At 42.9% G+C, this 11,458-nt stretch overlaps 5 protein-coding genes across 6 annotated transcripts; 2 read left to right on the top strand and 3 right to left on the bottom strand.

The window, feature by feature from the left end:
• Nucleotides 1-575: 575 nt before the first annotated feature.
• LOC6497136 lies at nt 576-1,859 on the bottom strand. The gene is made up of 5 exons (XM_032455358.2): nt 1,784-1,859; nt 1,590-1,728; nt 1,452-1,537; nt 1,245-1,398; nt 576-1,183 (listed from the first exon to the last, which is right to left on the bottom strand). Exons 1-5 carry the CDS (start codon nt 1,856-1,858, stop codon nt 714-716), a joined length of 924 nt encoding a protein of 307 aa, XP_032311249.1. The 5' UTR covers nt 1,859; the 3' UTR covers nt 576-713.
• LOC26515070 lies at nt 1,412-3,289 on the top strand. Its single transcript, XM_014906913.2, has 5 exons — nt 1,412-2,243; nt 2,306-2,438; nt 2,496-2,581; nt 2,635-2,788; nt 2,842-3,289. Exons 1-5 carry the CDS (start codon nt 2,169-2,171, stop codon nt 3,240-3,242), a joined length of 849 nt encoding a protein of 282 aa, XP_014762399.1. The 5' UTR covers nt 1,412-2,168; the 3' UTR covers nt 3,243-3,289.
• A 15-nt stretch (nt 3,290-3,304) lies between these two features.
• On the top strand, nt 3,305-4,205 carry LOC26514343. The gene is made up of 2 exons (XM_014906832.3): nt 3,305-3,809; nt 3,866-4,205. Exons 1-2 carry the CDS (start codon nt 3,538-3,540, stop codon nt 4,158-4,160), a joined length of 567 nt encoding a protein of 188 aa, XP_014762318.2. The 5' UTR covers nt 3,305-3,537; the 3' UTR covers nt 4,161-4,205.
• A 123-nt stretch (nt 4,206-4,328) lies between these two features.
• On the bottom strand, nt 4,329-7,913 carry LOC6497137 (beta-1,4-glucuronyltransferase 1). Of its 2 annotated transcripts, none has more exons than XM_044716467.1 (4): nt 7,670-7,913; nt 5,904-6,314; nt 5,074-5,848; nt 4,329-5,021 (listed from the first exon to the last, which is right to left on the bottom strand). In XM_044716467.1, exons 2-4 carry the CDS (start codon nt 6,311-6,313, stop codon nt 4,821-4,823), a joined length of 1,386 nt encoding a protein of 461 aa, XP_044572402.1. In that variant the 5' UTR covers nt 6,314; nt 7,670-7,913; the 3' UTR covers nt 4,329-4,820. The 2 variants fall into 2 exon arrangements, with proteins under 2 accessions (XP_044572402.1, XP_001962685.2); XM_001962649.4 differs by lacking the exon at nt 7,670-7,913 and adding an exon at nt 6,991-7,145.
• A 511-nt stretch (nt 7,914-8,424) lies between these two features.
• LOC6497135 (septin-interacting protein 1) lies at nt 8,425-11,437 on the bottom strand. The gene is made up of 3 exons (XM_001962650.3): nt 11,118-11,437; nt 8,761-11,060; nt 8,425-8,701 (listed from the first exon to the last, which is right to left on the bottom strand). Exons 1-3 carry the CDS (start codon nt 11,224-11,226, stop codon nt 8,570-8,572), a joined length of 2,541 nt encoding a protein of 846 aa, XP_001962686.1. The 5' UTR covers nt 11,227-11,437; the 3' UTR covers nt 8,425-8,569.
• Nucleotides 11,438-11,458: the final 21 nt, after the last annotated feature.

Below are 11,458 nucleotides of genomic sequence, written 5' to 3'. Positions count from 1 at the left end.
CGCTAGAGATCTCTGGGGGACAAGTTATATCCAAGGGGTCGGGACTTCAAATGGCAAACAATATGGGGAGGCAGAGTGTATCGTTGAATGCCAAACCTAGATTTCTGCCTTTATCCGAGACGGACCATTGCAACCGCCACCAATTGTTGGTCGCTTTTATTTTTTGTTATTTGACCAACACAATGGTCTGCCAAGTTATCTGCATCATTCCCCTTCTCGCTTCCATTTATATCTTCTATTTTTCGGTCGCTGTGCACTTTGTTGGCAATGTAAAGTAAGAAAAAGCATTTGTACGTCGAACTATTGAAGCCATTGAAGCATCCCACTTCTTGTCCAACCGGAGGATATGCAAAATGTCTCCCAGACAGTTGCATAATCTGAAGTGCCGTTTATGCAAAGTGTTCACCAAAAAATCAAAAGGAAGTACTCGACTCCCGACGGGAGCGAAGGATATTATTGAGGCTGTGTCTCTAAATTGTTAAGTTCTCTAAAGTGCGGAAAGCAGAAATTGAACTTTTATTTAATAACTTATAAGGCATTTTGTATTCACATTGCTTAGCCAGTTCCCAGTTGGGATTGAAGTGGAAATGCAACTGTCTTTTGAGTTTATTTGCTTAAAACATCAATAATATTTAGACCGTTATCAAGTCCTTATCACAAATAGTTGATTATCCAAATAAGACTGTGAATGAGTATAATATCACCTCCGGAAACTAATACCATCTTTGCATCTGGGCCTCGGCATACCGTCGATTCAGGGCATTCTTCCTTTGGACCTCGCCACCTACTCCGTTGAGAAGCTCCCGCGGCTGCCAGTTGCCGTAGACGGACGGGTCCTGCACCTTGTCGGTGTCCGTGTCCAGGGCCTGTTGCTGCCACCACTTGATTTGGGGCTGGGGGTAGCGCACCCTGGCAGGGATGACGGACACCACTGGCGCTGGCCGACGGGGCCAGAGACCCAGCTTGCTCAGCCGCTTTTGTTCGTCGATGTCGGTGTCGTGTATGGTCATGTCATGCATATTGAGAACCCGGAGGGGCTGATGGGATTCTTTAGTTCTGGTAGTTTTCAGGGCCAGCGGATGGAAGGGATCCTCGCCGTACAACTCCCGATACCTTGGGCTCTGGACCAGGCTAATTATTTGGAACATGGCCACTATAGTGATGGTATTATAGCCCACAAATACTAATGATTGCGGTTTAAATTATTGCTAGATAATAGTAATGGAATAGTACTCTTTACTTACGTATATAAAAGCATCCGACTAGAGTGAGAATTATAAGAAACCCCAAGTTGATCTGTTTCTTAAGCATGATCATCATTACGATATGTAGGATAGTAAAGTTTATAAAGTAAATAATCTCAAAGAGGGCCAGTGGAAGTAGGAACCACTTCTTCAGCTGTCAAAATAAATCAAATACTTAGTGAAAATGATTATATTTAAAGTAAATACCTTAATGGAACCCCAAATACTTAAAATGGCAGCTGCAATGTGCAAATAACATCCAATTTGGAAAACCAGGGAACAACTGTCAGGAGCTGAAAACTCAAAGATTTTAGATTCGAGTTATAGAAAAACTGATGCACTTACAATTCTCCATCCAGTTGATGAAAATTCGGACATACTTTCGGTCCTTATACTCGGCATCTTGTTCGAATAAATCGATCAGAGGTTCAAACAATTTAACACCCATCATGAACAGGCAAATGCTCAAGGCCAAAGCCCGAAACTGAAGAAGAAGCTGATGTAGTGAGGCTTTAAAAGAATTAATTACAATGACTTACAATAGTTAGAACTGCGACAATGATGACACCCAGTCGCACCGAGCAATAACACATATAAGATTCCATAAATAACATATTGGAATTGATATTTTTCTAAATGTCAGAACATAAATCAAGGCGCAACTACCTAGGTCCACTACAGCGCTTTAGCAACTGTGGTAACGGATATTGGTTATGAATAACAAAAGCCAGGTAATTAACTCCCAGAAAATGAAAAAACCATGTAAGAGATTCCAATCTAAATGCGCTAATGGAGCCGAAAGCCCAAAAACCTCAAATGCAAACTCGAATGGCGGCCATTTATCATTTGACTGGCAAGCCGGCATGAAGTTGGACAAAATGCCTCGGAAAACCAAAATGCACACCCAGTCAGGAGTACAATATCATGGTGCTCATGGAGAGTTACTTCTTCTGCGCCTCGGTCCGCTTGGGTGTCCTGGTCATTTGTGCGGTAGCTGCTGTTAGTAAATGGAACTGTCAGGATTCACCTTGAAATTTGTAATTAATCTTATTATTTTTTAGTTGAAAAGCATCGCCATTATGTGGATCATCTTCACGGATGGAACAAGGTTCCTCTTTGCAGTGATTCAAATCTTTGAAAATTATTACAAAGCAAATTCAATAGCTCAAAACTATATAAACTGGGTGGAGCAATGTAAGATAAGATATAATTAAGCTTCTGAATCATAAACAAATTTAAATCTGAATTTAGATCCCAAAGAGTTGATGATGTTTTTTCAGTTGTACAGTTTCTGTCACGTAATGTCTTGTGTAATTGCAGCCTATGGAGCCTATAAGGTAGATTGTTCTTAAAATCTATAAACTAAACTCCAACAGCTTTTCCAATTTAGCTCAAAAGGTACCATGTCATACCACTGGCAATATTTGAATTCACGTACACGGTCCAGGTAGTTGTTATTAATATTTTTTCGCTCCGAATCGTCAGGCGCATTGTTCCACTGGTAACCTTGATTCTTCTTACAATATGTTCAACCTTCTATGCATGTAGGTATTTAAATATCATATGAATTCAAGAATTTATTGTAAAGTCCTTTTAGTGCTCGTTGCCTATGATACTTTGGCGTTAGTGGCCTTTATACAAATCATGCAACTAGTGAGGAGTGAGCGATATGTACGGCTGTACGGAAATGATCCCCTCAACCCCATTTTGGATAGAATCACACATCTTGAATTCAGGGAAGGATCTCCTAATCCAATTAATCCGAAACCAATTATAATCTACGTAATGCCGAAAGCTGGCCAAAAACTTTGGGATAAGCAACCAAAAAAATGGTGGCAGGCCGAGAGGAATGGGCCACAAGTTCGTAAAAAGTCATTGGTTCAGGAAATATCGGCTGATTATTTTCAGCGAGAGGAGCTTGTATCTAAAGTTTTGTTACGAAATGCCCTTAATGGAGATTATTGGAATCCGAAAAAGGTTACATCCCAGAAAATTTAAACAACATACTTGCGCATTTGCCAATAAAGATATCTTTTAACATTTAAGTAGACTTTGTGTTTTTTCACTTTCACTTCCAACTAACTTTCAAAATGACTATAATTTTTGCAAAAATCCTTTTGATAGTATGCATTGTTTTGATTTACTTGGCTTCGCGTCTACTGGTCTACGATATTTTCACTAATTGGAAGGACAATAACTCTGCAAAAGTAAACGTTAAAAGCAAGGTCCGCCAACAAGGAGACTATTGGGTGTGGAACAATTTTGAAATATCCATATCCATATCCTGAAATCCATGAATTGGAAAAACCTCCGTGATCGGAAAAAGTGTAGGTTGGATCCTACCTTTCATAACACATCCTGGAATGACACTTATTGGCATCGAAGAAGGCTGAAGTACCCCACGAATTTACTCCGTAACGTAGTTCGACTTAATTTATTCACATACTATGTGCTCTCAGTCGATATTCAGATGTTACCCACAAAGAATTTTCCCAAGAAGTTCTTGCAATTTGTCTGGAACCACGATACCTGGCGATATGCTGTTGTACCAGACCCGTATACAACGTTCGTTTGATTATAAATATTTTAGAAGCCCAAACACTTAATACTCTCCTCTATAGGATCTTCTGCCTACCAGAGTTTCCTATCAATATATGGAAGTCGGTTCCCCCAGACAAGCTCGGGCTTATAAAAGTTTCCAGGGACACATGGCTTCCACGGAGAAAGAAGAGATGGCTGGATGCTTCAAAGCCACCAGCTGAGATATTTATCTACAAGCGATCCAAAAAGAAGCACTTTTGTGTGGCTTATGTGAGCATCAATGAATTGGAACCTTTCTACGACGAACAGGATGAAAGTGATTCCCTCATTCAACGAAGCAAAAACTTAAAAGTCAACTTTACAATAATGATATAGACCTTCCCTTACTTAGAAGTTTAAGATCTATCATTTATTTAACACATAGTTGATATTCTATTGAAAATTAGGCTTTGAGTATTTTGAAATAAATCGAAGACCTTTTTAATGCAGAAACCTTTAAAAGAGATCTTAACGGAACTAAATTAAAAACAAAAAACTATAGAATGATGCAAGCTTCTAGAAAAATCTATATTTAATAACAATAATTATACAATAATTAATAACATATTTATAACATAACTTTGTATTTTAAGTATTAAAATTAAACTAACACACATTATAAGTAGTATACGAAATTAGAAAGGTCTTTTTTTTTAGAGACACTATTGTTTTGGAATGGTCTTTCTCATCACGACCTCTGGAGAAACTGGAGGATCTTAACTTCAAGGCAACGCAAAAGTAGAGCTCTTAAGTTTTTTCGCAGTAGGTATATCATACATATTTTCTTTACTTAAGCATTAAGGTATGGTAACTAGAAGCAAATCTAGAACTAGAACTGTTTTTAACTTAATTCGCCCTAAAGTCTGATGCCTGATGATGACAATAGTATTCCCGATCACGTTCCCGTTAAGATGAGGCAAGATGGTTAATAATATATTATATTCAAGAAGTATTAAAGAACCTTAATGCTGTTTCATTAATCTTGGTAGTCTTTGATCATGTTTGGCATGCGGAATTTCTACCGTACAACACATGGTATTCGGGTTTAATTTTAACATTAATGAACTTTGTCATTTCCGTTGCGTATTTTTTTCGAGTTGCCGAACCTTCAGTGGCTTTCTTGATGCCAGGACTATGAACCAGAAATGCAGGGTGCAGTACGTGGTATTCATAGCCCATAAGGCACATGGCATAGTTCTGAAAGGCAAATAAATTAAATTCGTGTTGTGTATAAGGACTAAGCACTCACCTGTATGCGTTTATTAGACTGTCCTTCCCACGTGACCCGCTCGTCGAACAGAGGCTCCGTGTTGTCGCTCACATAGAAGGGCTCCCAGTATCGGAACTGTTTCTCCCGCAAGGTGTGGCTGAAAAGCTGCAGCTGATCCCCCTCACTGAATGGCTTGTTCAGCCATTCCTTTTGACGAGGTACCTTGTGGCATTGGCCACACAACTTTTCATGGAACCCCTGGGCCAACTTCTTCTGATACAGTGCCAACAAGTCTGCCTTGTCGTTGGGAATTTCCGCTCCTGAAGCGATCTCGAAAACTGGCAGCGGGTACACCCTCCGCGGCAGCAGCGGATCTAGAGCCAAGACACTGTGATTCTGGGCCACCATGTCGAGGAAGAAGTCCACAAAACCCAAACTGGGGTACAACTCAATGTCGGAAGCCAAGATAAAGTGAGTGTTGACCGCCTGCCTGGCTATGTTGCGCCCCACGTTGATCGGATAGGTAAGATTGGCCGTGTTCTTGTAGCTTTCACTCCGTGGAATGAGGGTGTAGGGTGGAGGCACATCAGTTCCATTGCCGAAGGTGCAGGTGTAAGGGCGGCGCAGGACTTGGGCCATGTTGAAGGGCACCTTGTCCGGCATATGGTTATTAGGGAAGTAGACGTGAAAGGACACCCAGTCTTTGATAAGCCCATTGTCATCCAAACAGTTTCGAACATACAGTATAGAATCCAGAGTGGCTTTTAAATCGTAGCCAGGTGCATGAATGGCGAAGCTAACTGGGGCAAGCCACCTGGAAAAATTATAAAGGTTAGTAAGTCAAAGTCAAAGAAAGTGGACTTCTTTACCTCTCAACCAGTGGCTTCAGATTATCAAAAAAGGTATAGTCTCCAATTGTGGTATACGTTATAGACTCGGCACAGCCAATATCGCGACTTTTCCGTCCAATCACTAGATTCTGGAGCACCCAGTAACTTCCATGTTGAATTCTTTCGAATCGAAGCGATCGATCCCGGCACTTCAGCAGCTCCTGAAGCTCCAGAGTTCGAGGAGAAATCTCTTTTGGGATGTTGTCATATTTGGAGCAGTCATCTTCGGGCATTAAAGCCCGTTCATTTGATTCCCATAATAGTTTCGTTTGGGTGAGCTGTTGGGCCTGCTGAACATTCCTCCACACGAGCACCAAAGCGGTATTGAAGAGCAGAACGATTGGAAACAGGCGGAGGAATCCTTTGGAGTTACAGCAAGCCACCGCCATGCTAAAACGAATGACTAATATATAATACGATTCACTTTGAAAGTCATCCAATAATTTCGAACAAAAAGCATAAAAAAATAATACATTAGCGTTACCCCTTTGGCAAAAGATAATGAAATCTACGGAAGGTATGGGAAATCAGAATTAGAACTTCTAACTGGTGGGGGTAGAACTCAAATACATAATGGGTGAGCCTAATTTTGTTAATCTATTCCATCTTCTACTATAGTTTTCTGACCCATCCAACTAACGCTTCCCTAAACCATTACACTGGTCAGTGGTCGATGGAGTTCCAATAAAAAATTATGATTTCGGTACAAATAAATAAAATAAATACGAAATCAATCATTCCCTATCATTTAACAACATTTTACTATCAAAAAAAAACATTTAAAACGAAAACAAAACTATTTAATCATCATTATTGTACAACCACTTGAATCCAAATCTTATCTTCCTTGTACTACTTTTCAAGAAGAAACCTAAAATGCTATTTTTAGTTCTTATTTATAAAAAAAAACTTAGAAACATCACCGAATAAAATATTTAAGAGAGAAATATTAATAAACCCCATCTTTACACAAAAAGGGTTATTTTTTTTTTTTGAAAGTTTGGATGCAATCTCCTCCAAACATCAATTTATTTTAGGAATATATTTTATATATGCCCAAGTGTACCGGGTATCATGTGGTAGAAAAACTCAACTATATTCGATCTTTCTTGGTATTTTAAATAAAAATAAAGTAGAGCACTGCGGACAAGGCTCGTACAATCGTCAACCCGCCAATCAAGAGACTAACTATCTGACCAATTTGTAAACCGAACGCGATCGAAGTGAATGGGTTTGTCCCGCTTATCCATCAAGTTATCAACCTGGGAATATTTATTTGTTTTCATATCACCTGTGCTATCAGCGCAATCGCTGATAGCACAGCTGCATTGTGCCGACCAGTTTGTGTTCTAAGAGATTTGAAAACCATTGGCCAGTAAGTTCTAACACGGTCAAACGAGAGATATATTTCGAACTAGAACAATATATTATTTGGCAATCTGAAAATACGCTAAATCTGAAAATAAATCTTGTGTTTAATCTGGTGGTTCGCTACTTTCTGCCCAATCTGCGCCACAGTTACTTATAAGTCGGAGTTCCATAATATATACTCTGCGGGTGCTCCACGGGTGCCGGATACTCTTAGGATGATAAGCCCTTCGAAGATTAACACTCAGTGTCCAAAAAATTTACGATAAACAGAAGAAAAAGTCAAAATAATTTTTTTTTGTTTCTCTATATTTTTCTTGGGCCTTCCTTATTTTTTTCAACTTTCTTTCACTATTGTACCTCTATTGAAAGCGTACCTTATTCCTCTTAGCCAATTATATCCTTTATATGGATATCCTTTATCATACGATCACAAAATGTATTAACACAAGTAGGTTTAGATCGACACAACATATACTTCCGATATATGTTTTTTTAAACCAGATCTCAAAAGCGTTGTTTTTTCAAAAGAGTCTCAGAACTTCCGCCGAAATTTTTTGATCGCGGGACTATGCATTGCCGAACATTGTGGAGCAACTGATGCGGGATCACAAAGTTTGTTCCCACCGAAGCCAGATTCGAAGCCATTTTATGCGTGGCACTGAAAATAAAATTTTTAGCTAATACATTTTACTTAGATATTACAATTATTTTTATCGCAGTCTTATTAGTTTTTAATAGCAATGGTCTCAATAATTGTTGACGCAAAGAAAATTTCCGCCCAAACGTGTAACCGAAGATACTCGCGTTGTTTTTCTCTCAGTGTAAGCACACCAAAACAGATCCACTTCCTGCTCTCTCTCTTGACAGTCCCTTAACTAAACTATGTAGAACTAAAACACATATTTTTCATTTCCCTTCCGCAAAATTTTGCGGCTGGTTGGGCAGTAGTTCGGTCGTTATCAATTCTCCTAAAACTAATGTGTAGACTCCTAAAAAAATGCGTTTTTTGTTAGAAACTCCAAACTGTTAGGAGAAAAAGAGCAGATATTCTTATCTAACTGGAAACAATAATGAAGTTTCTTTTACATTTTTTAAATATCTTGAATAATTGAAGTAAATAAAAAATTGGATATTTCATATCTTTATATTGGATATTTCATTCCATATTTTAATATCAGTATAATTCAAAGAAATAGATTCTATAAGACCTAATTAGTCAATCACATCGTAATGGTACAATTGTTATCTATCTTAGACTAATTTCTGGCTGCCATTCAAAGAATTCCGGTTTGGGAGCGTTCCAGCAGATGATTGAGACCCACGGGCTGCCAATTCGTAAAGCTTCCGTCGCTCAGCATGCACACGTTTCTATCGATGTAGCAAAAGAGCTTTCCGACACGGTAGATCTGCAAATAAGGATTGGGTTAGAGCACAAAAAGGCTATATATAATTCATCTAGTCTCACCTGCTTCCCCATTTCCCTTCTTCCGGGCAACGGAGCAAAGATAATGCCCAGCTCGGCGCAGCGCTGAGACACGAGCTCCTTGAACTCCAGCTGGGCGGGTTGGTGTATCAGATCCATCATCATAACGGGAGGCAAGAGTCCTACCGGTACGGGGCCTGGTGGAACTGGCGGCGGAGGTGTATTCGTGGGCTGCAGTAAAGCATCGCTGGCGCGGTGCATCATGTCCAGAGCGCGACGGAGGTGCTCCTTTACGCTCGGCTCTCGCAGCACAGCCTCAGTGAACATGCTCTTCCAGCCGGTGTACCAGCGAGATATTTCGGCATAGTCGGGCGACTGGTTCAGCCACAACACCAGCACCTGCATCCAGCGCGGGAAGAAGTGCTTGTCCAAAAGCAGGGCCATGTACATGGGATCGATGAGCTCGTGCCACTCCCACACTTGATTCCACAGCTCCAGATCCTGGTGCACCGGATTGATGGAGAACTCGCTCAAGACTACCTGCAGTTTGGGCACAATGTGACGCTGAAGGAACTCCTGCATCTCCTCGGGGGGGAAAGCATGCTGCCACGGCGTGAGCATGGCTCTCGCCGAACGATCCTGCGGCGACCAAGCGCGCAAAGCCTCGCCGAGCTTGCTACGGATCTGCGGATAGACGGCCTCTTCCAGCTTATTGCCCAGAATGGAGGACCAAGGCAGCACCCAGCTGTCAATGGGCACAGTATCTGTAAGTGGATCCCATCCCTGAACCCCCGCCACCAGTCTGGGCAGCACAAGTGTCTCCAGCACAGAGTCCAGCACCCAAGTGGGCAGCAAAGGAGCCCAAGCATCCAGAAGAGCTGCCATCGGCGCATGCTCTTTCGGCTGCCAAGCCTCGGCGCAGGCACGAAACGAGGGCATGACCCCCGCCCAGATCAGCGAAGAGTAGGGATCGAACACGTTGCGCAGCTCCTGTTGCGCAGGATCGCCCGTCTGCAGCATTGATCGCCACTTCTTCACCATATGTATGGGCTCCGTGGGCTGCTGCAGTGGCCGCCACTGGGCCAGTTCTATCTTCAGGAGCGGGGCGATTACTCCGGCTGCCAGATCCGCCAGACCGAACTCCTGGAATTCAGCTGCATACTGCTCGAGCAGTTCCCGAAACAGTCGCTCCGCTTGCGGCAATCCAATTTCTGGATCTTCGCTCAGCCGTTCTACGCGGTCCATGACCTCTTCGAGGGTGCGTATATGGTTGCGCTCCAGCTGCACGATTTCCTCCAGCCTGCGGTGCTCGCTCTCCAGGGCTACTTGTTGGTTGGAGCAGTCCCGTTCCTGCTTGTCTATGGCGATGATTTCCTGCTCGGATTGACTGACCAACAGCTGCAGGTTGTGCGTCAGCTCTGGCATTGAGAACACCGATGCAGGAGCAGGACCGGCTCCCTTTTCCGTTGCATCGGCATCGAAGAGTGTCTCCTCGGGAGTGATTTTGGCTTGGCCCAGCGCATGGTACCCACTAAGAACTCGTTTCTCGGGACCCGTCATGTCAATCACCGGAACGTTGCCGAGTTTTTTGCTCAGCTTCTCCGAAAGCAGGTGGCTGGACTTGTTTCCTTTGGCGATAACCTCTTCCACAGATTTGTAGTAGTAACGTTTGCCCTGCCGCTCTTGTGGATCGGCGGCTGCGCCTCCTTTCCGCCACTTGTTGAGCTGTTCCTTGAACTCCTTGGCCTCCCGCACATCCTCATCCACCTTGATGGCCCTGGCACTTTTTCCCCCTATGCTGGCTGCTGTTTCGGGTCCGTAAGCCCCGATGGCACCTCTGCCTTTCCGCACGTGGGCCTGAACGGGTTGCGAGATGCCTTGCAGGTCCTTGCCCAGACCCTTGCCGGGCTCGTAGCCCATCTGCAGGAGCAGCTTGGCGCCAATGCCGCGTGTGTGCTGCTCCCAGGCGCCCACGTTTCGGTCGCTGGCGATGTGGGAGCGATGTTGAAAGGTGGATTTCTCCGGAGCCTTGCCGAGAGCAGGCCGCTCCTCTTCCGCGGAGCTGTCGGAACTGTCCGGATCGCCCCGGCGTCCGAAAGCGGGTCGACCGTTTCCGGCCGAGTCATCGCTCTTTTCCTGCTCCTCTGCGTCGTCTCCCTCCTTTATTGCTTCCTTCTGGTCCTCTCCTTTAACCCCTTTTTTGTTTTTCTTACCCGCCTGCTGTATGCCGCCGGCCACGAAGTTCACGGGCATGGTGTAGTCCTTGGGTTGGCGGGTTGAGCGTCCCCTCCGCTGTCTGCCTTCTCCGCCGCTCTCCTCCTCGCTGTCATCAGCCCAAATGCCTAGAATCGGATAAAAATCATGAAAAACTAATAAAATAGGAGGGAGGACGCACTCACCATAGATCTGCTGGTGCTTGCTGTGACGCCCGCGGGGCCTGTTCATGTTAAACTCATTGTCGAGGTCGTAGTCCGTGATCTCGAAGCGTTCGTACTCGTTATCCGACATGGTTTACGATTTATTATAGAAGATATTGCCGCTAAAAACTAAGAAAATCTTGTAAACAAAACCTATTGGTATTGGAGATGGACTCTTATGCAAGGCTGCCAACTCGTCAGCATATAAACTAGTCGATAAAAATCGATAAGAATAAACGGCGAATAATAATATTTTTATTAACTTTGCTATTAATATTACTTATTATACGCCCAAAATATATTTTCAAAAAGCGAAATTATCA

Source organism: Drosophila ananassae, chromosome 3R (genome assembly GCF_017639315.1).
Source record: "Drosophila ananassae strain 14024-0371.13 chromosome 3R, ASM1763931v2, whole genome shotgun sequence".
NCBI lineage: Eukaryota > Metazoa > Arthropoda > Insecta > Diptera > Drosophilidae > Drosophila > Drosophila ananassae.
The sequence above is the reverse complement of the archived record's forward strand: the minus strand, read 5'-3'. Positions and strand labels throughout refer to the sequence as shown.